At 42.8% G+C, this 22,787-nt stretch overlaps 1 protein-coding gene across 5 annotated transcripts in view; it reads left to right on the top strand.

The window, feature by feature from the left end:
* The window catches only part of LOC148103095 (uncharacterized), a 32,424-nt gene extending 9,637 nt beyond the window's left edge, over positions 1-22,787 (top strand). For 2 of the 5 annotated variants that reach the window (XM_087838526.1, XM_087838525.1), the window contains exons 3-9: positions 1,083-1,415; positions 1,523-1,621; positions 14,176-14,499; positions 15,195-15,518; positions 15,761-16,084; positions 20,505-20,843; positions 20,946-22,787. In XM_087838526.1, the coding sequence (XP_087694652.1) occupies positions 1,083-1,415; positions 1,523-1,621; positions 14,176-14,499; positions 15,195-15,518; positions 15,761-16,084; positions 20,505-20,843; positions 20,946-21,037 (1,835 nt within the window). In that variant the 3' untranslated portion in view covers positions 21,038-22,787. The remainder of the gene's footprint in view (positions 1-1,082; positions 1,416-1,522; positions 1,622-14,175; positions 14,500-15,194; positions 15,519-15,760; positions 16,085-20,504; positions 20,844-20,945) is intronic. The other 3 variants (XM_087838529.1, XM_087838528.1, XM_087838527.1) reach the window with 3 other exon arrangements.

Here is a 22,787-nt window from a genome sequence, read left to right as displayed (position 1 = left end):
GGCCTGAATGCCAAGTGTCGTGTCTGGAAAAAACAGGCACCACTGGTGGTGGCAGCATCATGCTGTGGGATATTTTACAGAGGAAGAACTAAAGGTTTTCCCGAATGCACCAATGTGTAGAGAACTCCTTGATTACAACCTGCTCCAGCGTGCTCTGGACCTTAGACTGGGTGAAGGTTTATCTTCCAACAGGAAAATGAACATAGAGACAAGATAACAAAGGAGAGCTTTAGGACCACTTTGTGGTGTTTGTTCTTGAGTGGTCCAGCCAGAGCCCAGACAAGAACCCAATCAAACATCTCTGGAGAGATTAGACAATGCCTTTGCACTGACACTCCCCATCCAGCCTGATGGTGCTTGAGAGGGTCTGCAAAGAAGAAGAAGAAGAAAGAAAATGCCTAAAAATAGCTGCCATACTGAGAAAGACTGAAGGCTGTAATTGCTGCCAAAGTTGCTTCAACAAAGCACTGAGCAAAGTTTGTGATTACATGTTATTCTCATTTTTTCTTTTTAATACATTTGCAATCATTTAAACAGTACCCCGTCATTGTGAGGTATTGTTCAATTCAATTCAATGTTATTTATACAGCGCCAAATCACAACAACAGTCGCCTCAAGGCGCTTTATATTGTAAGGTAGACCCTACAATAATAGATACAGAGAAACCCCAACAATCATATGACCCCCTATGAGCAGCACTTTGGCGACAGTGGGAAGGAAAAACTCCCTTTTAACAGGAAGAAACCTCCAGCAGAACCAGGCTCAGGGAGGGGCGGGGCCATCTGCTGTGATTGGTTGGGGTGAGAGAAGGAAGACAGGATAAAGACATGCTGTGGAAGAGAGACAGAGATTAATAACAGATATGATTCAATGCAGAGAGGTCTGTTAACACATAGTGAGTGAGAAAGGTGACTGGAAAGGAAAAACTCATTGCATCATGGGAATCCCCAGGTATTGTGTGTGTAGAAGTGTGAGGTGAAAATGAATCTAATCCATGTTGGAATAACAAAATGTGCAACAAGTAAGGCACTGGGAATACTTTCCAGATTCAATTTTTATATTTTGGTTTACTGTCCTCTCAGACCAAAAGGTTGAGGTGGAGGTCATTGAAGGGTCAGAGTCTGTCATCCTGCAATGCAACACAACACCTGACCTGCCTGAGGACACCAGAGTGGAGTGGACGAGATTTGACCAAGAAATCATGATGGTCCATCGATATTCAAATGGAAGTGACCAACTTAAGAACCAGGATGAAATTTACTGTGGTCGCACAAAGATGAACAAAGACCTGCTGAGAACTGGAGACCTCAGTCTGACCCTGAAATACCCCACAGAGAGAGACAGTGGAGGATACATCTGCACCATCTACAGGGACAAAGACATCCTGAGACAGAAAGTAGTGCTGCAGCTCAAAGGTCAGACATGGAGATAAAAACCAGGATACAGTGCAGGACAGAGGTCAGTAGAGTGCAGGACTGAGGTCAGAGTTCAAAGGTCATGTTGTTTTTGTAATTTTCCACAGAACAGTTTCCTCCTTGGGCTACAGCTCTCCTGGTTCTCCTGGTTCTTCTTGTGGTTTCTGGAGGTCTTTTATTTTATTTCCGGCACTATTTCATGTCAGGTGAGTGTCTCCTACTACACTACCCATAATGCCGATGGTCAGCAGGTGTCCTCTGATGGCTCCTTGACTGTGGCTCACACAAACTTGTTCCAGAAGCTGAAAGAGTTGAGAGTTACAAACAGCTGATACAGAGAGCTGAAGAGAAACTTCCAGGTTTGGTCCAGAAGTCAGAAAACCTCCTTCAGACTCAGTCATTGATCAGTAAAACAGCTCCACAACATGACTTTACTAAACAGTGTGTGTGCTTCACTGCACTGATCTGTGAACTCAGTTTTCTTTATATAGTGCAAATCACGGTCACCTCAAGGTTGAAGTCATAGATTCCACAATAATACAGAAAAAAAACACAACACAACACAAACATGAATCATGAATCTTCTAAAATAACAGGTCATTATAAAAACAGCAATAACAAAATTCACACTGATCAAATGGAGCCATTCTCTCACTTCCTTAAAATGGACTTTAAACTTCTTCTGTAGATCTTTCCAGAGGCAACAGAGGACAGAGGCAACTTATTCAAAAGCTTTATAAGATGTGACTATTTTTTATTTTTAATCCCTTGACTGGTTTTGTTCTTAGGAAGTGTCTTTGCCACTTGAGAATAACTTGAACTTGAATTTATCTGAATTTAACGCCAACTTAATTTGAGTCAAATGGGACTGAGCAACATCAAAGGCAGACTGCAGAAATTCAAGTTTTTGCACTTCATCTGAATAAAAATGTAATGCAACATTTTTATCTATCTACATAGAAGAGCAGTGGTCCTAATATGGAGCCCTGGGGAACTCCTTTGGACACACTGTGTTGTAGCTGACAAATAATTTGATGACCAACTCACAGCATTTACAGCTACACCAATATTGTTTGGTCTGTTTACTAAAATGGCAGGACAACTGTGTCAAAAGCCTCTGACAAACCAAGACAAAGAACAGCTCAGTATTTTTTTCAGTCCATTGCATTAATGATGTCATTCACCACTTTAATAGCAGCGGTTATTGTGCCGTGTTGTTTACTGAATCCTGATGTTGGGAAATAATTAATTTGTAAAATTCTTAGGGTTGTTCAATAATAAGCTTTTGTCAACTTAAACACAGTATTTAGATATGGACCTGTAGTTATTAACATCACCTCTTTTCATCAAAGAGAGAACATTGGTAGATTTCCATATTTCAGGGATCTCAGTGTTCAAAAGACTAAAACTAAAATTACAAGTTGGCGATTCTGTTATAAAATCTGCAGCCAGTTTAAGAAAATAAGGATCAGGTTGATTTGGTCCTGCAGATTCATTGGGATCCAGTCCGGTGGACCTTAAATCTGTTGGATTCAGAGGAGAAAAGCTGAAGCACAGACTGAGTTTGAGTACAGAGAGAGCCTCCTGTTCATTAAGCTGTTTGAACTCTGATATAAAGATTCAAATAAAGACCCAGAAGAAACAAAATGTATAAAGCACTTAAAATATTACATTTTTCAGTAAAGTACATAAGTCTTTTAAAACAAAATCTGGTATTTTGGTGGTTATATCCCTGTGATAAGATGTTATTATTTTCCAGAATTGTTTAGGATCATTAAGATGTTTAATGTTTTTTAAGAGCTAGTACTCTGATTTAGCTTTTTTTTTAAATTTAGAAGTGTTGAATTCACCCAGTTCTTTGAATCTTTGGGCTGAAGGAAGGACACTTACTCGGTGTATAAAGGCTCAATCAACAATCCTTTATTTCCATACAATTTTCACACTTTTGAGCATAAAAACCATCATGATGGGGAGAGATGCAGAGAGGGTCACAGCAAGTCTCAAAATGGCGATGTATTACACAGCTTTTTATAGTTTTCTACTAGCCCCCACCTGGTCGTAAACCTAAACATTCACACTCTCTTATCTGTCATGGCACCTAAGTTATGACCTCGGGCTCCCTGTCTTTCTACCCCCTACAAAGGTGGGGGCACCGAATGTGGTCTGTTTCTGCTATTATCGGCACAAGGTCTTTTGCACACAACATTCTCAGAAAATGATTTAAGCAGTCTGACATGACAAGAAAACCGTGTAAAACATTCACAGCAGATAAATGGTGGCGCCCACCTGTCTAACAGAACCCAAAGGATGGTCACATTCTTTTAATCCCCACAGATATACTTGAACTTTTGTCTATCCTTCTTAACAAAATATACTGAGACATTTGGTCTAACATACTATCAGAATATACTGCAAAAGGGTCATGTTCTTTAACCTAAAGATGTAAGGAAAACTAAGTTACATATTTTGCACACATCCTAGACTAAGGAATATAATTATGTTCTACAGCTGTTTAACATAATTCATCTACCTTGACTATGGGTATAAGATAACCTAATTAAAATACTGATTTCACAATCCCCCTTTGATCTCTCCTTTGGAGAGATCACTTACAACATGCATTCTAAGGTTGCAATATCCACATCGACCTGGTCTTTAGGTCCCTTAGGATATGGCCTTGTCAATAAGACGAATTACCAGTGCCCTCAGGCAAGGAATGGAACAGCATCCACATGTTGTAAGAACTGCAGTAAAAACAGACAGTGAAACCATAATTGACATGACAAAACCTTTCCATTGCCCAAAAACAGAAGTCATCCACTCCTTCAACGGGTTTTCAATACCTTAGTGTTCATGCATATTATGGGCCAGAGTTCCCAGCCCCTCCAGAGTTTGTTATCGAGCCGTCTGGAACAGTATTATTAGAAATTAAGGTGCAACACATTTGTCCGAACATAACACACACGTCCCCCTTTCCCGCCAGGACCATGTCAAGCGCCATCCTGTTTTGTACTGCCATCAGATAGGTGGGACCTAATTGCTCTGCTAACCCTTCAACTGCATCACGTGTCAAATTGGCCAGCCGAAGAACGTGATAATGCACATAATTAATTCTATCGACATTTTTGTTCGGGGTGACAGGCTTAAGTTGGGTCAGCTCAGGGTCCGCTGAAGGAAGAGAAGTTGAATGAATTCTGAAACTGGGCAATTCACACAATAAGAAAATAATTGTTACCAGGATCACAGTGAGCACAGTTAACATCCCCATCACTCTCCCGTCTTCCCAAAGTTTTATTTTCACATGGTAGTTTCTCACAGCCATTTTAATGTTACCTTATGGTTTTTCAATGTTAATCAGAATCAAACCTCTGTCTAAAGAATTTTTAATTTTTATTTTATTGCTGCAGCCACCGATGTTCTCCTGTTGTCGATTCTCCTTTCTTCAACCTCCAGAGTTAGACTACCCTTCGGTCGTTGCACAGGTCAGGGGATTATTCTGCCCCTTTTTCGCTCAAACCTGTGTTTTTAGGGTCACGGCCGTGTCCCCCTTTTTCCCTAAGCGCCTCTCCGACCTCCTAGGCTCTTCCGCCACCGCACACCGGCTCCAGTGATACCAAGCGTCGCCTTTGCCCCTCAGCTGGACTGCGTGAGAGGTTCGAGTGGTCACCTCGAATGGTCCCGTCCACCTCGGCTCGTCCCACTTCCGCTTATACACCTTCAGCCACACCCACTTCACCTCCGGCGTGGTCACCTCCTTTCCGGTCGGATCTCCCACCTGCGTAGTGAAACTAGAGACAAGAGCCTTCGGTGCTTTAAACTGTTTCACATGTTCAGACCCATTTGTTTCCTCTCTTAACTCTCTTACACCTGCTGCAGGGCCTGGAAATTGTCTCCCTGTCAGCAGTTCAAATGGGGTAAACCCGGTGCTCTGATTAACTGAGCACCTCACACTCATTAGTGCTATAGGGAGAGCATCAACCCAATTCATGTTTGTCTGTGCACAGATAAATTCATCCACCCTTTTGTCCTGTCTAGGTGGAGGTTAACTTTGAGTCGTGGTCAAGTCTTGTCAGCTTTTACCAGTCAGTCAGTTTGTTTTTATTTCCATTCATTCATTCATTCATTCATTCTTTGCTGATAGTGGAAACCATCGCTGCCTTTGATTTCCACCCTCAGCAAAATGATGTCATTTCAAAAAGAAAAAGAAGAACTTTAGGTCGGATTACCTCGCTGAATCCTTTTAGGCAGGGACTCTCATTTTCTAATTGTCCCCAATAAGTGGCTTTCTCCTGAGCCCAACTTAATGTGGAGAAAAATGCTTTGCGACTGTTTTCAGTAAGAATGTTTTATAGCGCTTTAAAGTTCACTCTCTCAGGCCTGGATTAAAGAGCTGATTTGTTAAATCAGGAACTCACAAAATACCAAAATATCACCACCGGTGGATCACTCCTCTCAGATGTTCTTATTTCAGTGCACTGTAACAAAAGCAAAAAACAAACGTAACCAATAAAATACTCATATAATAACAAATACTGGGGCCCATTAGAAACATGTCCAAGCATAAAACCATCTTTCTCTCTCTTAGAGAAAGAAAACAATCCGAACCTCACTGATAAAATCAACCTAGTGTTAAGCAAAACCCAAAATCAACCAAAACTTCACCAGAAAGTGATAGGTTACGAGGCAGGGTGCACCCCGAACAGGTCACCAGTCTATCACCTAGAAACAAACAACCATTTACACTTACATTCACAGATAATTTAGAATCATCAATCAACCTAGCTCTAACAGCTGCATGACTTTTCACTGTGGCAGGAAACCAGAATACCCAGAGAGAAACCACTGCAAACTAGCCAGACTGTGGACTTGCACCCAGGACCTTCTTACTGTGGAGCAACAGCACTCACCAGCATGCCAACAATGTAGGAAATACAGGGAAGCTATGATTTCCTGTTAAATTCTGTACAGATCTTTAAAGCCTGAGGCAATTGTGTTAAATACACATGGGATACTTACGTAAATCCAAGGGCTGGCCCCCTTTTCTCTTTTTTTAATTTATTTTTTCAGTGTGTTCCTCCTTCAATTAAATCTCAATCACAAAAATGTGGTGCTCCGAAATAAGGCTCACATTGTTAATTCATCATTTTCACTCTGTACCACTGCTCCTTATCAGGCTGTGTGAAGCACAGTAAACACCACTCAGTTTAGGCCTTGAGCCATAAACAGACATCACTCACAGACATTGTTTTCATAACCAAACTGCCTTAGACCCTGTCCCCTAAATCTACACAAATGCCCTCTGGGTGACATGAAATGCATTTAACCAATTAACAATCAATGGCTTCTTGTTGTTGTAACAAATTCTGTATTTGGACGTTTGTGTGCAGCATTTTGCGTATCAGCATAGCATTTGTTAGTAAAGCATTCTTCATTGCATCAGCGTGTGTGTGTCACTCTTCATTGCCCAAACATGTGTATGTGTGTGTGTGTGTGTGTGGATCACTTCTCCGTGAATTGAATCAACATTTCGATTTGTGTGCGTGTGTGTGTGTCATTTCTCAGTCAATCAACGAGTGCATATGTGTTAATGTGTGTGTTTCTCTTAATTCTGAGTCAGTGTATGTAGATGTGTGTGTTTGTGTGTGTGTTTGTGTGTGTTTGTGTTCATCACTTTCCTGTTCTGGTGTTCTGGGTAAACCAGGGCCTGAAGCGTGCTCTGGGGTCCTGCCTCCCCCTTTCCAGTCCGTTTGCATCCCTTGGTGCTGCTGCCCAAAGTTCTATCCATACTGGTTCTGGCCCCAATTAAGGCAGTCCTTTTCTCCAGTGTCCTGCATCTTCTCCTTGTCCAGCTCCTCCTGAGCCATGCTCAGTTTCTGCTCTGATGCCTTGAGCTCTCACTGAGGGCAGAAACCTCAGTCTTTTCCGTACACGTCAGATTGAAGTTTATTGATGTTTTCCTTGCTTTGCTCCACGACCTTCTGCAGCCCTGCTGTCCAGCTCTTCTCAGAGGTCAGCTCCTGGCTGAGCCCCGACACCTGTGCCTTCAGCTTATGTTCTTCTGGTGCTTTTGTCCAATCTGAGGTGCCTCCTGACCTCAGTTACTCCTCGTGTCTCTGGCACGCCCTTTTTGCTGCCCGATCATCCGTGTTGGTCCATCACTGTCCTGCACAGTTTTAATGCAGAGTTGTTAAGGTCAGCATTCTTTTGCTCGGCCTCACTTTTCATCCGGGCTTAATAGGCGTCTCGTCACAGCTCTGTCAGGTGAAGCTGTCTGGAAATCTCCCCCGTGTAGTGAAACGGGCCTTGGATTTAACGTTCTCCGTCTCCGCTGCATGAGATCGTTTTCCTGCAGCACTGTTGACATTCTCAGGCTGTTGTTGTGGGTCCAGCTGCTGTAGCATTCGGTCAGGGTCACATCAAAGATGGTAGAAGGGAGAGCAAAGATGGTAGAGGGGAGAGCAGGAGTCCAGGTCAGCCTCGGCTTTCCGGGCCGACAAAGCAGCCTGTAATTAAGCATAAAGAGAAAAAACAAAAACAAAACAAAAACAGACGAACAGGAAAATGATGTTGTTTTGGCTGTGTTATTCAGAGAGGGGCCAGGCCCTGTGTCAGCCTTCTCCCCCCCCCCCCGCCCCCCCCCCTTTTTTTTTTTTTTTTTTCTCACTATATAATCAACTCATACCCCACCAAGTTGACAGGACAACACAGGTACACGTTAAAATTCTTAAGATCATGTTTAATAATTCAAAAAGGAATTTTCTTTCATTCAGTACTCACTTGTATTAATCAATCAGAAGAAAACATGTCACAATTCGACTCTTTTAACCACTAAATTTATTATTTCATCACTGGTTTGTCATACCAGTGTCTTTCTTTTTGAAGTCAAGTTGTTGTCCTGCAACCCAGAGAGTTTATTTGTTAGTAGTGGATAAACTTTATCATTTAACATCAGGTGTATGTTAAGTTTTGCTGCTTTAACCTTGCTGGAAAATCTTCACGTGTTCATGAATGTAAGCTGTTTCTTCATTGCGTGTATGTGCGTTTGTGGGTGGGTTATTTTAACTTTTTCTCCAACAAGGCATTTCCCTAATTGTGTGTTTTTTAATTTTGTTTCCCAAATTTTGATTTCCCACCTTAAATAACAGCATTCCATGTCTTCAGCCAGGAATTAGAGCTTGCTTGTGAGATTCAGGGACACATGGTGCCAAAAACAATTCAGTGAAAAACTTGCCTGAAAATTTCCAGTGATGGTAACCGATAACTGGAGGAGAAGATGTCCTTTAAGCTTCTTTTTCAGGTGGGGACAAAATGAGAGGTCAAGCTGTAAAATTTTGAGCCAGAGCTTGGCCTGTCTGTCGTCCCAATTTTGTTAGTCTATCCTTTTGCTGATGTACTCAGGTCTCCGGGTTGGGAGAAATCCACCTGTATTAAGAGACTAAAACATTCATTTACTATTTTTCTTAAAACATCCATTTGGTTCATCTGCCTAGATTTTACTCTCTCTCTTGGTGCATAGTTCACACAGTCAGGCAGTTGCCTTTTATGGGCATGCATATTTCCGGTCACAGACACTTACCCCCAGCAGCCGCCAAGCCATCTCTCCTATATCAAAACCCAGCCAAACATCAAACATTCACCGCAGTCATTCAAAACTTTATTTGTAATATTATAATCAGCAAAATCAGCATTTTAATTACAGGCATGTATCATTGTTTGCAAATCATACTTATAAAACTCAATAACACGCTAAACAGGAAGTCCTCTGTGGGCTTCACAGCAGCCACCTCATTTGCATGTTCACACACCGTCTAAACTAGCTCGCAGCGCGCTGTCGTCACACACAGCCTCGTTTCACACTCAACTCTCTATTATATTACAAAGACGTCTTATATTTACAATCACTCTCAGACCTGAAAGTTTTAGCGCCTACACAACTTTGCCAAATTTAAGATAACGGGTCCAACCGAAGAAAGTCCAGCTTTTTTGTAATTAATTAACCAGCCAGCCCTGCTCTACTCTCAACACGGGATAGAGGGGGCGGGAGCCTGATAGGGAGGTGGGAAGGCAGTAAGCGATGACTTCACCGGGGAAGCCGGCAGCATCAGCTTATCAGACTCCTCCTTTGGCTCCCTCATCCAATGCTAAACCCCCTGGCACGTCACTGCCCACCCCGTTACACGGGCTCTCTCCTCCTGCACTTTTGCAACTATTTTTTTTTCTCTCAGCCTCCATTTCTCCCGAACGGGGGCCTCCTCAATTCGTCACAAACACACTTTTAGACACAAATTATTCTGTTACTTTAATTGACTCCCGTACTTCTGACGAGACGCCGACTCTAACGGCGCTTTCACACAAACTACCCACCTCCAACTCTCTTCCTCTCTCCTTTTTTTTTGTTTTTTTTTTACACCACAGAGTAATACACCCAATTCAGCCCGTCTCTCTCTATGTGGCTCCAAATACCCTCTTTATTTAATTTAACACTTGTCAGGGGACAGGCAAACAACAATTTCAACCACTGAAACGAGGAATACAACCTTTTTCAACCTTTTTAACCTTATTTAACCTTTTTTAACCTTTTTCTCTTACTACTCTTAGAACTCAACCTTTGTTCGCAAAATGTGTCTTGCTCTAGTCCAGAATAAATGTAAACCGTGATTACACAGACGTTTCAGTGTTATTCTGTAGCTATGCGGGAGTCCTCAGTTCCCAAGTCACCACCTCGGCTAACCAGACGCCGCTGGACCTGACTGCGCGTCCACAGGCAGGAGGGTTGCCACACCATGAACAAAACCAATTTCCACAGGTCCACTAGGCATCAACCTTTGATCCTAAAATGTGTCTTTGCTCTAATGTCCTCCCATTCACACATTAACCGTCACTGTCACCATGTTCATATTTCACACACAGAAACACAGCAAGCGCGTCTCACCAGCAGAAACACACACAGAAACCTCTGAGCTCACCTTTGAAAATGCAAACGCACCATAAGTTAGACTCTATTTCACCTCTATTTCATATTCTACACTTTGGCCGCGTTTTGAAGCTTTTCCCCATTTCTTGCAACAGAAGCCAGTTTTAGACAAAATTAATTATCTTAGGGTAAAGTGGGCTGCGCTCTAGTCTCAACGTAGAATATAATTAGTATCTTGCTAGAGGCAGTTCCTATGACACACTGGAATTCTAGTCTCAACGTAGAGTATTATTAGTATTCTTGCTAGAAAACCAGACACCGACAATTTAATGTGAAAATACGTGTAACCCAGCGAACAGATTAATTTGGAAAGCCCAATATGCACATTTGGTATTTATAATACAACAGGCTGTGCTTACCTTTTTGATGTTTGAGCCGGCTCTCCGTTCGCTTTGTCGCACGATCTCACCACAGGCCAAATCTGCCCCTCCTCAGCACACCAAAAGATCCGGGTCACAGGCACCAAGTTGTTGAATTCAATTCAATTCAATTCAATTCAATTTTATTTATATAGCGCCAAATCATAACAAATGTCGCCTCAAGGCGCTTCATAGATACAGAGAAAAGCCCAACAATATATGACCCCCTATGAGCAAGCACTTTGGCGACAGTGGGAAGGAAAAACTCCCTTTTAACAGGAAGAAACCTCCGGCAGAACCAGGCTCAGGGAGGGGCGGGGCCATCTGCTGCGACCGGTTGGGGTATGAGAAGGAAGACAGGATAAAAGACATGCTGTGGAAGAGAGACAGAGGTTAATAACAGATATGATTCAATACAGACAGGTCTATTAACACATAGTGAGTGAGGAAGGTGACTGGAAAGGAAAAACTCAATGCATCATGGGAATCCCCCGGCAGCCTACATCTATTGCAGCATAACTAAGGGAGGATTCAGGGTCACCTGGTCCAGCCCTAACTATATGCTTTAGCAAAAAGGAAAGTTTTAAGCCTAATCTTAAAAGTAGAGATAGTGTCTGTCTCCTGAATCCAAACTGGAAGCTGGTTCCACAGAAGAGGGGCCTGAAAACTGAAGGCTCTCCCTCCCATTCTACTTTTAAATACTCTAGGAACAACAAGTAGGCCTGCAGAGTGGGAGCGAAGTGCTCTAATAGGGTAATATGGTACTACAAGGTCATTAAGATAAGATGGGGCCTGATTATTTAAGACCTTGTATGTGAGGAGCAGGATTTTGAATTCAATTCTGGATTTAACAGGAAGCCAATGAAGGGAAGCCAAAACAGGAGAAATATGCTCTCTCTTTCTAGTCCCTGTCAGTACTCTTGCTGCAGCATTTTGGATTAACTGAAGGCTTTTCAGTGAGTTTTTTGGACATCCTGATAATAATGAATTGCAGTAGTCCAGCCTGGAAGTAATAAATGCATGAACTAGTTTTTCAGCATCACTCTGAGACAGGATATTTCTAATTTTAGAGATGTTGCGCAAATGGAAGAACGCAGTCTTACATATTTGTTTAATATGTGCGTTGAAGGACATATCCTGGTCAAAAATGACTCCAAGGTTCCTCACAGTGTTACTGGAGGCCAAGGTAATGCCATCCAGAGTAAGAATCTGGTTAGATACCATATTTCTAAGCTTTTCAGCGCCGAGTACAATGACCTCAGTTTTATCTGAGTTAAGAAGCAGAAAGTTAGTGGCCATCCAAGTCTTTATGTCTTTAAGACATTCCTGCAGTTCAACTAATTGGTGTGTGTTATCTGGCTTTATGGACAGATAGAGCTGGGTGTCATCTGCATAGCAGTGAAAATGTATGCTATGTCTTCTAATGATGCTGCCTAGGGGAAGCATGTATAATGTAAACAGAATTGGTCCTAGCACTGAACCCTGTGGAACTCCATAATTAACCTCAGTGTGTGAAGAGGACTCTCCATTTACATGCACAAATTGGAGTCTATTAGATAGATATGATACAAACCACTGCAGTGCAATACCTGTAATACCTACAGCATGTTCTAATCGCTCTAACAGGATAATATGGTCAACAGTATCGAATGCTGCACTAAGGTCAAGAAGGACAAGCACAGAGATGAGTCCACTGTCAGAGGCCATAAGAAGATCATTTGTAACCTTCACTAAAGCTGTTTCTGTGCTGTGATGAACTCTGAAACCTGACTGAAACTCTTCAAATAAACCATTCCTCTGCAGATGACCTGTTAGCTGTTTGACAACTACTCTTTCAAGGATTTTTGATATGAAAGGAAGGTTGGAGATTGGCCTATAATTAGCTAAGACTGCTGGGTCTAGAGATGGCTTTTTGAGTAAAGGTTTAACTGCAGCCACCTTGAAGGCCTGTGGTACATAGCCGATTATTAGAGATAGGTTGATCATATATAAGATTGAAGAATTAATCAATGGCAGGACTTCTGAACTTCAGAATTCACCCAGTTCTTTGAATCTTTGGGCTGAAGGAAGGACACTTACTCGGTGTATAAATGCTCAATCAACAATCCTTTATTTCCATACAATTTTCACACTTTTGAGCATAAAAACCATCATGATGGGGAGAGATGCAGAGAGGGTCACAGCAAGTCTCAAAATAGCGATGTATTACACAGCTTTTTATAGTTTTCTACTAGCCCCCACCTGGTCGTAAACCTAAACATTCACACTCTCTTATTTGTCATGGCACCTAAGTTATGACCTCGGGCTCCCTGTCTTTCTACCCCCTACAAAGGTGGGGGCACCGAATGTGGTCTGTTTCTGCTATTATCGGCACAAGGTCTTTTGCACACAACATTCTCAGAAAATGATTTAAGCAGTCTGACATGACAAGAAAACAGTGTAAAACATTCACAGCAGATAAATGGTGGCGCCCACCTGTCTAACAGAACCCAAAGGATGGTCACATTCTTTTAATCCCCACAGATATACTTGAACTTTTGTCTATCCTTCTTAACAAAATATACTGAGACATTTGGTCTAACATACTATCAGAATATACTGCAAAAGGGTCATGTTCTTTAACCTAAAGATGTAAGGAAAACTAAGTTACATATTTTGCACACATCCTAGACTAAGGAATATAATTATGTTCTACAGCTGTTTAACATAATTCATCTACCTTGACTATGGGTATAAGATAACCTAATTAAAATACTGATTTCACAGAAGGTTTAATGATTTCTGAAGAACTCTAGGGACAAAATTAAGCATTATTTCTGTAGTTTACTCTAAATTTAATGATGGAGGCATGTTTATTTATAATTCTTATCAAAACATCATTAAAATATTTCCATGCCAGCTCTACATCAGTAATGAGGTGGATTCTGTTCCAGTTTTCCAGTTAACTGTCTGACTGCAGCGATCACTCAGTGGTCACTGACATCATTTGAAAAACACCAATATGTGTGTGTTAGTTCTAGTTATGTACAGGTCCAGGATCAATTTGATGAATTTAGAAGCAGTAAATTAGAGATCATCCAGGAGATTGTCTCTTTAAAACACGCCTGTAACTGATTTAACAGGTGTTAATCATAAAAATCGAATGAGCATCATCTGCATGGCAATCATACAAATCTATGAAAAATTTTTGTTTGTGACGAAAACTCCTCATTTACATAAACAAACTGGAATCTATCAGATGTGATTTAAACCACTGCAGTAAATTTCCTTTAATAACTCTGGTGTGTTCTAGTGTTTGCAGTAAAATGTTGTGGTCTACACTGAGGTCTAACAGGACAAGAACAGAAATAAGTCCACTGTAACAGGTCATAAGGAGAACATTAGTAACCTTCACTGCAGCTCATGTTGTGCTTTGTTGTCCTCTCAGTCCCCTGGGTGGAGGTGGATTCAGGGGTGGAGTCTGTCCAGCTGATCTGCAAAACCACAGTTTGTCTGCGTAAAGATGCTAAAGTGGAGTGGAAGGATGCAAACAACAGGAAGGTCCACATGTATGACGGCTCTGACCAGTCTGATGAACAGGACGATAAATACAAGAACCGAACAAAGATGAAGAGAAACTTACTGGAACCTGGAGACCTCAGTCTGACCCTGAAACACCCCACAGATGGAGACAACTCCACCTACACCTGCACCGTCTACAACAGGGAGGGAAACATCCTGATGGAGAAACAAGTGGAGCTGAAAGTCAGAGGTCAGTGCTGTAGATACAGGTCAAAGGTCAGAGGTCAGACTCATGATGGTGGTTCAGTCTCAGTGGCTCCATCCAATAATGTTACAGTGTTAGCATGTCTGATGTTTGTGGCTGTTTTGGTTTTTATTTGATTTCCACCCAAATGTAAAAGCTTCAGCAGATGAACTGTAGGAGCAAAGTTCATGTGTGAGACTTCATCTGAAAGGTAACATCTTCTAGTTTCCGAACATGTGTTTGTTTAGCATGTGGCTAAAACACAGGCTAAGCTAAGTCAGCTCAAATCTCAGTAAAAACCTTCTTTGGTCCTCATCTATAATCAGTCATATCTGAGTCACAATAACTAGAAGATGATTTCTAGCAGAACTGTGAACATCTCCACATCCTTTCTCCATGTTATCATCCAAAGCTGTGTGATGAAGTGAGTGTGACAGCAACACTCAGACTGTGTTTCTCTGCTTCATCAAGTCAAATCTGGTCCTCAGAGACTGAATAAAGTCCTGTCCCACTAACAGCAGCTCCAACAGTCTGTTCACTGCTTTCTTCCTGTCAGTCTTCATCTTTCTTCTGCGTCTCCTCTTCACACTGACCACTTTCTATCTAACAGTGAGCTCCCAGTGAGGCAGCAGCATTCAGCCTGTTAGAGTCAACACAAATGTCTCCATCCAAGCTCATGTTGTGCTTTGTTGTCCTCTCAGTCCCCTGGGTGGGGGTGGATTCAGGGGTGGAGTCTGTCCAGCTGCCCTTCAAAACCACACCTCACCTGCCTGAAGATGCTAAAGTGGAGTGGATGGACAATTACAGGAAGGTCCATGTGTATGAGAACGGCCCTGACCAGCCTGAAGAACAGCACCAGGTTTACAGAGACCGAACGAAGATGAATGAAGACCTGCTGAAAACTGGAGACCTCAGTCTGACCCTGAAACACCCCACAGATGGAGACAACAAGACCTACACCTGCACCGTCTACAGCGGGGAGGGAAACATCCTGTTGAAGAAAGAAGTGCTGCTCACTGTCAGAGGTCAGTGCTGTAGATACAGGTCAAAGGTCAGAGGTTAGACTCGTGATGGTGTTTCAGTCTCAGTGGGCTCCATCCAATAATGTTACAGTGTTAGCATGTCTGATGTTGAGGTTAGCATGTGATGTCACACTGACCACTTTCTATCTAACAGTGAGCTCCCAGTGAAGCAGCAGCATTCAGCCTGTTAGAGTCAACACAAATGTCTCCATCCAAGCTCATGTTGTGCTTTGTTGTCCTCTCAGTCCCCCAGGTGGAGGTGGATTCAGGGGTGGAGTCTATCCAGCTGCCCTTAAACACCACACTTCACCTGCCTGGAGATGTTAAAGTGGAGTGGATGGATAACAACGCAAAGGTCCACGTGTATAAGAAGGGCCCTCACCAGCCTGAAGAACAGCACCAGGTTTTCAGTGATCGAACGGAGATGAATGAAGACCTGCTGAAAACTGGAGACCTCAGTCTGACCCTGAAACACCCCACAGACTGGGACAACTGGACCTACACCTGCACCGTCTACAGCAGGGAGGGAAACATCCTGCTGAAGAGACAAGTGCAGCTGAAAGTCAGAGGTCAGTGCTGTAGATACAGGGCAAAGGTCAGAGGTCATGTAGGAGTTTATTCTCTAAAAGCTTTCAGTTTGAATCTATTTTCAGTTCATTCAAATAAAATAAATTATTTGATGTTTTGATCTAAAAGCCAAAAATGTCAGGCGGAGCAACTGTGTGTTTAAATGAACAGACTAAGAAGACCATTAAAATGATCCTAACTTCAAAATAAAAGCCTCTGGCATGATTTGAGTTTAGATCAAATCAATAGTTTTGTTAGTTTAGTCCAAATCAATGTAAATGTGTAAATATCAATAGTTTTAAAGCTGCTGAGATCATTCAAACACTTTGATCCAGTCATTTGGATGTTGTCAAATGTCAACCAACCAACACCTGGGTGGAGTCCCAGCTGAAGCCGAGAGATTCTTAGAGATCAGAGACAGAAGCAGCTGTACGTAAGCGTTCTACAGGACGGCTTACACAAACCTGATGTTACTGATGTCTCCTAGATACAGTGGGGCAAAAAAGTATTTAGTCAGCCACCGATTGTGCAAGTTCCCCCACTTAAAATGATGACAGAGGTCAGTAATTTGCACCAGAGGTACACTTCAACTGTGAGAGACAGAATGTGAAAAAAAAATCCATGAATTCACATGGTAGGATTTGTAAAGAATTTATTCGTAAATCAGGGTGGAAAATAAGTATTTGGTCACCTCAAACAAGGAAAATCCCTGGCTCTCACAGACCTGTAACGTCTTCTGTAAGAAGCTTTTCTGTCCCCCACTCGTTACCTGTATGAATGGCACCTGTTTGACCTCATCATCTGTATAAAAGACACCTGTCCACAGCCTCAACCAGTCAGACTCCAAACTCCGCCATGGCCAAGACCAAAGAGCTTTCGAAGGACACCAGGAAAAGAATTGTAGACCTGCCCCAGACTGGGAAGAGTGAATCTACAATAGGCAAGCAGCTTGGTGTGAAAAAATCAACTGTGGGAGCAATCATCAGAAAATGGAAGACATACAAGACCACTGATAATCTCCCTCGATCTGGGGCTCCACGCAAGATCTCATCCCGTGGGGTCAAAATGATCATGAGAACGGTGAGCAAAGATCCCAGAACCACACGGGGGGACCTGGTGAATGACCTGCAGAGAGCTGGGACCAAAGTAACAAAGGTCACCATCAGTAACACACTACAACGGCAGGGAATCAAATCCCGCAGTGCCAGACGTGTTCCGCTGCTGAAGCCAGTGCATGTCCAGGCCCGTCTGAAGTTTGCCAGAGAGCACATGGATGATACAGCAGAGGATTGGGAGAATGTCATGTGGTCAGATGAAACCAAAGTAGAACTTTTTGGTATAAACTCAACTCGTCGTGTTTGGAGGAAGAAGAATACTGAGTTGCATCCCAAGAACACCATACCTACTGTGAAGCATGGGGGTGGAAACATCATGCTATGGGGCTGTTTTTCTGCCAAGGGGACAGGACGACTGATCCGTGTTAAGGACAGAATGAATGGGGCCAAGTATCGTGAGATTTTGAGCCAAAACCTCCTTCCATCAGTGAGAACTTTGAAGATGAAACGAGGCTGGGTCTTCCAACATGACAATGATCCAAAACACACCGCCCGGGAAACAAAGGAGTGGCTCCGTAAGAAGCATTTGAAAGTCCTGGAGTGGCCTAGCCAGTCTCCAGACCTCAACCCCATAGAAAATCTGTGGCGGGAGTTGAAAGTCCGTGTTGCTCGGCGACAGCCCCAAAACATCACTGCTCTTGAGAAGATCTGCATGGAGGAATGGGCCAAAATACCAGCTACTGTGTGTGCAAACCTGGTAAAGACCTATAGTAAACGTTTGACCTCTGTTATTGCCAACAAAGGTTATGTTACAAAGTATTGAGTTGTATTTTTGTTATTGACCAAATACTTATTTTCCACCCTGATTTACGAATAAATTCTTTACAAATCCTACCATGTGAATTCATGGATTTTTTTTTTTTCACATTCTGTCTCTCACAGTTGAAGTGTACCTCTGGTGCAAATTACTGACCTCTGTCATCATTTTAAGTGGGGGAACTTGCACATTCGGTGGCTGACTAAATACTCTTTTGCCCCACTGTAGATCTCATGGACCAAAGGCCCTCTGTGTCATCTTGGCTCCAGCTGAACTAAACTGAGAGTGAATTTGGGCTTTTAGGGAGGGGTGAAAGCAGAGCGCTGTAAAGGAAAGGGCTGTGATTGGTTCATAACACGTCAATGAGAAGAAAGGAAAGCTTCAGAGCAACATGAACGAAACAAAGTGTTTTGATGACGACTGAAAGCCAAAACTGTCACTGAAATCAGAATCCAGTTCATCTCCAGCCCTGTCAGCAGTTCCAGCTGTAGTGCTGTTACAATAATAGTCATCACTTCTAGTTTCACAGCAGCAAACTGGGAACATTCAGCGTCTCAAAGATTGACCTGTTAGCACCTGCAGACATTGTTGAGCTGGGTCTGCTGATCTTGTCTTCGTTTCTCCACTATTTGGAGAAGCTTCAGCAGGATCCACAGTCAGAGTCAAAGTGGAGTTCTAGCATGGACGTAACGCTTCAAGAAGCTTCAGACAGACAGTGTTCTCCAAAAGTTCTGCTCTAAAAGGAAACTTTGAGCTGGCTCTGTGATTGTTGTAGTCAGAAGGATGGAGGCTGGATCTTTGATGAGTGCTTGCACACAGGCTGTCTTTAAGTATTCTGGGACACAGCCAGAGGACAGACAAGTGTTCATTATTGGAAGCAGCCGAGGGGCAGGGACATCCCAAACTTCACTCAGGAACTTTGGAGGAATCATATCTACACAGCTTGATGAGCGTTTCAGTTGTGCCACAGTCCTTCAAAACTCCTCCACAGAGACTGGAAGAAAAGAAGATCAGATATTGAGGCTGGGGTCCGGGACATCAAGAAAAGAATCAGGAGCTGCTGTTTTGGATTTCCTCTCATTCATTTGATCCTTCAGAAAGTTTAGAAAGTGGAGACGTTCCTCACTCGATGCTGTAATCTGATGAAAACTTGCAGGATTTCAAAGACGCTCCACTGAGCTCCAAAGAGCTCTGGGCTGTGCTTATTAGAATGAATTGAAGGAGAGAAATAGCCCTCGCCTCGTTCACCTGTTCATTGAAAGCAGTCGTTCATGCTTTCATTTGTTGATGACGGAGCTGAAGATTCACCTTCTTCCGTCTCCTTTCTGCCCTCCGGCATTGTCTTTTCAGACTGTGAATGTCTTTGTGGATCCAGGGCAGCGAGCGAGCACCAGGTTTAGTCCTGATCTTAAAAGGTGCAGTTGAATCTAAAGTGGATGTACAAAGGAGGTTCAGATCATTCAGAGTGTTTGTGTGTGTGAGGGAGGAGGAACACCAGTGGTGGTAGGAAACACTGATGAACATGTTTCTACTGCTTCCTCATGAAAAGAGCGTCAGCGTACTGACACAGCTTCTTTTGCCTGATCACTTGGAAAAATGATCTCAATCAGAATCCATCAATGATCAGATAGAAACACATCAGCTCAAAGCCTGGAGTTCATACTGAAGCCCACAGTTATATGTAGGCCAACAACACGCTGTTTGAAACCAATGAATTTACTGCACTGAGGAACTCAAATGAGTCAGTAAGATCATCAACATGGATCTTAAAATCACCAGCTCAGATCATGTGATCACACATAAGAACCATGGAGCAGGAAACATCTGAGAGTTCAGCTCCAACTCTGATGGAGTCTTAGGAGGGTGGAGATACCTGCACAGATAGGAGCTGTTTCACTCTTTAACAAGCAGCACCTCCAAACTACACCCTTCATCCACCTTAATAGAGGAGCATCTGAAGCCAAAGCTCCACCCACCCAGCCACTCTCTCTGGGCTGACTGAAACAATCATATGTGGGGTCGGAGTTCAATCTGCTGCCCAGTCTGTTTGACACTGCTGGATTTCCAGCTGATAGATGACAGATTAGAAACTGATCAGTCTATTGATCACACAATATTCCATCAATAGAATTGATTTGACTTTGATTTGTGTAACAAAGTGATTTCCACGTCTCCTTCATGATGTGACAGTGTCAGAGCTGAATGCACTTGTAGAGTATCATGTTTTTATGGCTCACATTTAAAGTGTTCCAGCTCTAATGCACAGCTGTCATATTAGAAATAGAAGCAGCTCTGATTTTAGTGCTCAAAGAAATCTATGAAGTTATGAATTCACACATGAACAGTTTTCTGCAGCGTTCCTCTCGGCCTTATTTGCAGCTCCGCTCTTGTTTTTGCTCTAATAATTATTTCTCTCCATGAGCTGTTTCTCTGCCTGAAGGAGGCGCCACTCCATCGCTTCATTTAGTGCAGAACAAGAGTCACATGATGCTGCTCTGTGAACACCAATCACACTTTGTACAGCTAATGTTGTGTTTGTTGTCCTCTCAGTCTGTCAGGTGGAGGTGGAGGAGGGGGCGGAGTCTGTCCAGCTGCCCTTCAAAACCACACAAAACCTGCCTGAAGATGCTGAGGTGGTGTGGGAACGCTATGATCCTGAATACAAGAAGGTCCATCTGTATAAGAACGTTTCTGACCAGCCTGAAGAACAGACAAACAAACAGCACCAGGATTACAGAGACCGAACGAAGATGAATGAAGACCTGCTGAGAACTGGAGACCTCAGTCTGACCCTGAAACACCCCACAGAGAGAGACGGTGGGAGATATGTGTGTGAAGTGAGGAGGAACGGACGATTTAGATATAAAACTGTGCAGCTTAAAGTCAAAGGTTTGTTTGTCTGTGTGTTTGTCTGTGTGTGTGTGTGTGTGTGTGTGTGTGTGTGTGTGTGTGTGTGTGTGTGTCTCTGACTGTCTTGTGTCTCCTCTGCAGGGAGAGTTCAGGTCCAGGATCAAACAGGGGACATCAGGAACAGAAGCAGCTCCATTGATCCGACTCCTCTGATGGCTGATCAATCAGTTTGATCTGTTTGATTATTGATCAGTGATGTCAGAGTGGAGTCAGTGTGATGTTGTTGTTGTGTGTTTGAGACTTTTAGTGTCCATGAAGGTCTCTGCTGCCGTAGATCCTCTGAACTGTGACAGAGGTCTCACTCTGGAGGAAACTCTCAGCACTTTCCAGCAGCTCCTCCATCATGGAGGACGTTCCCTCACTGTAACAGGTGGAGGAGAGAGGAGAGGAAGCACAGGTGGATCCTGTGGAAATGGAAATGAGCAGTTTAGCTCAAATCTGGCAGGTTTCCATCTTCTGTTTTCATCCTGATGTCCCTGAACATGAACACTGTCCCCGTCAAATAAATCCAGATACAAAGATCAGATTTACTGAGCATCATCAGCGTGTCAGCAGCTAACTGCATCTTCAAATAAATAAATGTTTCTAATGAGTGGCGAGTGACATGAAACTTTAAAAACAGACTTCCTTCACTTTTCCTTCCAGTGTTAAAAAACTTCCATGTAATGATTTGGTGGAAAAATGAGACATTTGACCTTTATTTGTTTGAATTTCAGACTTTTAACTGAGCGGCAATAAGTAAGCAAATAGAGAAAATTAATGCTGATGTTTATCAAATGTGAAGTGGAGTTTTCATCTTCTTTTGCTGCTGGTTCAGTAAATTTTGGTCAAAGAGTTACAAAACCTGCAGCATCAGAATCTGTGAGATGTCGGCTTTCAGCCCCGACGGCGTGTCCGTGGCGTTAGGTTAGGTGAACAATATGCACTTTATGTTTAAATGTTTGTGCAGTATCCAGTTACCTCCTTTCATTTGCTGTTTTAGCTGTTTGGTGGTGTGGAAATAATTTTGTGAGCTTTAAGTTGAGATTCTCAAGTTTCTGGCAAAAATACATTTAGAAATCAATTCAGGATTTAATAAATCAATATTGCATTATTCAAGCTAAAATCGATTTCAGGGTGACGGGGGGCTGGAGCCTATCCCAGCTGTCTTAGGGGAAGAGTACACCCTGTACAGTTCCAGTCTGTCGCAGAGCTAACACATAGACAACCATTCACATCACAGTTTCCAATTACCTAGTCCCACTAACTGAATGTCTTTCAACTGTGGGAGGAAGCTGAAGCACCTGTAGAGAACCCAACTCCACACAGAAAGACCCTGATGGTGGAACTCAGGACATTCTCGCTGTGAGTGTGTGAGGCAACAGTGCTGTTAGATTTGTGTTGTTTATTGTCATTTATGCTTAGAAATATTTAACCATATATGCTTAGAGGTGTATAATCGATTGTGTAGTGACAGGATGGGTGATCCTTAATAGTCTGCAAAGGCTTTGTGTGCATTCCAGAGTGTTCTGGCATCCACACCCACATCCTGGGAGCATGGGAGAGGTCGTACCTGCTCTTATTGTTTTATGGTAGGATAAACGTAGCTATGTCAGTTTTAGTCTAAGTGCCTTTTGTTTAGATGAACTGCTGGATTTCCAGACCAGCAGGATTAGGGAAGTCATTTATGGGGTCACACTCTGACCCCACACACACACACAGGCAAGGTACTCTTTGTTTGTATGTAGACGTCATATGTTAATGAACCTATGTATATTCATGTGACCTCAATAAAAGAGCGGTGTTACGGGGGAGCGGACGAGAGTCTGACGGAGGTCAAGTGGTGGAACGACACTTGGCTCCAGGCAGGTCTCCCTCATGCATGAGTAACACAAAGAACTTTGCCTACTTGGTGTTCAATGCTTTTTGCTGTGTAGTTGAATT

The sequence above is a fragment of the Neolamprologus brichardi genome, chromosome 3, assembly GCF_056152115.1.
Source record: "Neolamprologus brichardi isolate AB-2024 chromosome 3, ASM5615211v1, whole genome shotgun sequence".
Lineage (NCBI taxonomy): Eukaryota > Metazoa > Chordata > Actinopteri > Cichliformes > Cichlidae > Neolamprologus > Neolamprologus brichardi.
This window is presented reverse-complemented; position numbering and strand designations above follow the sequence as displayed.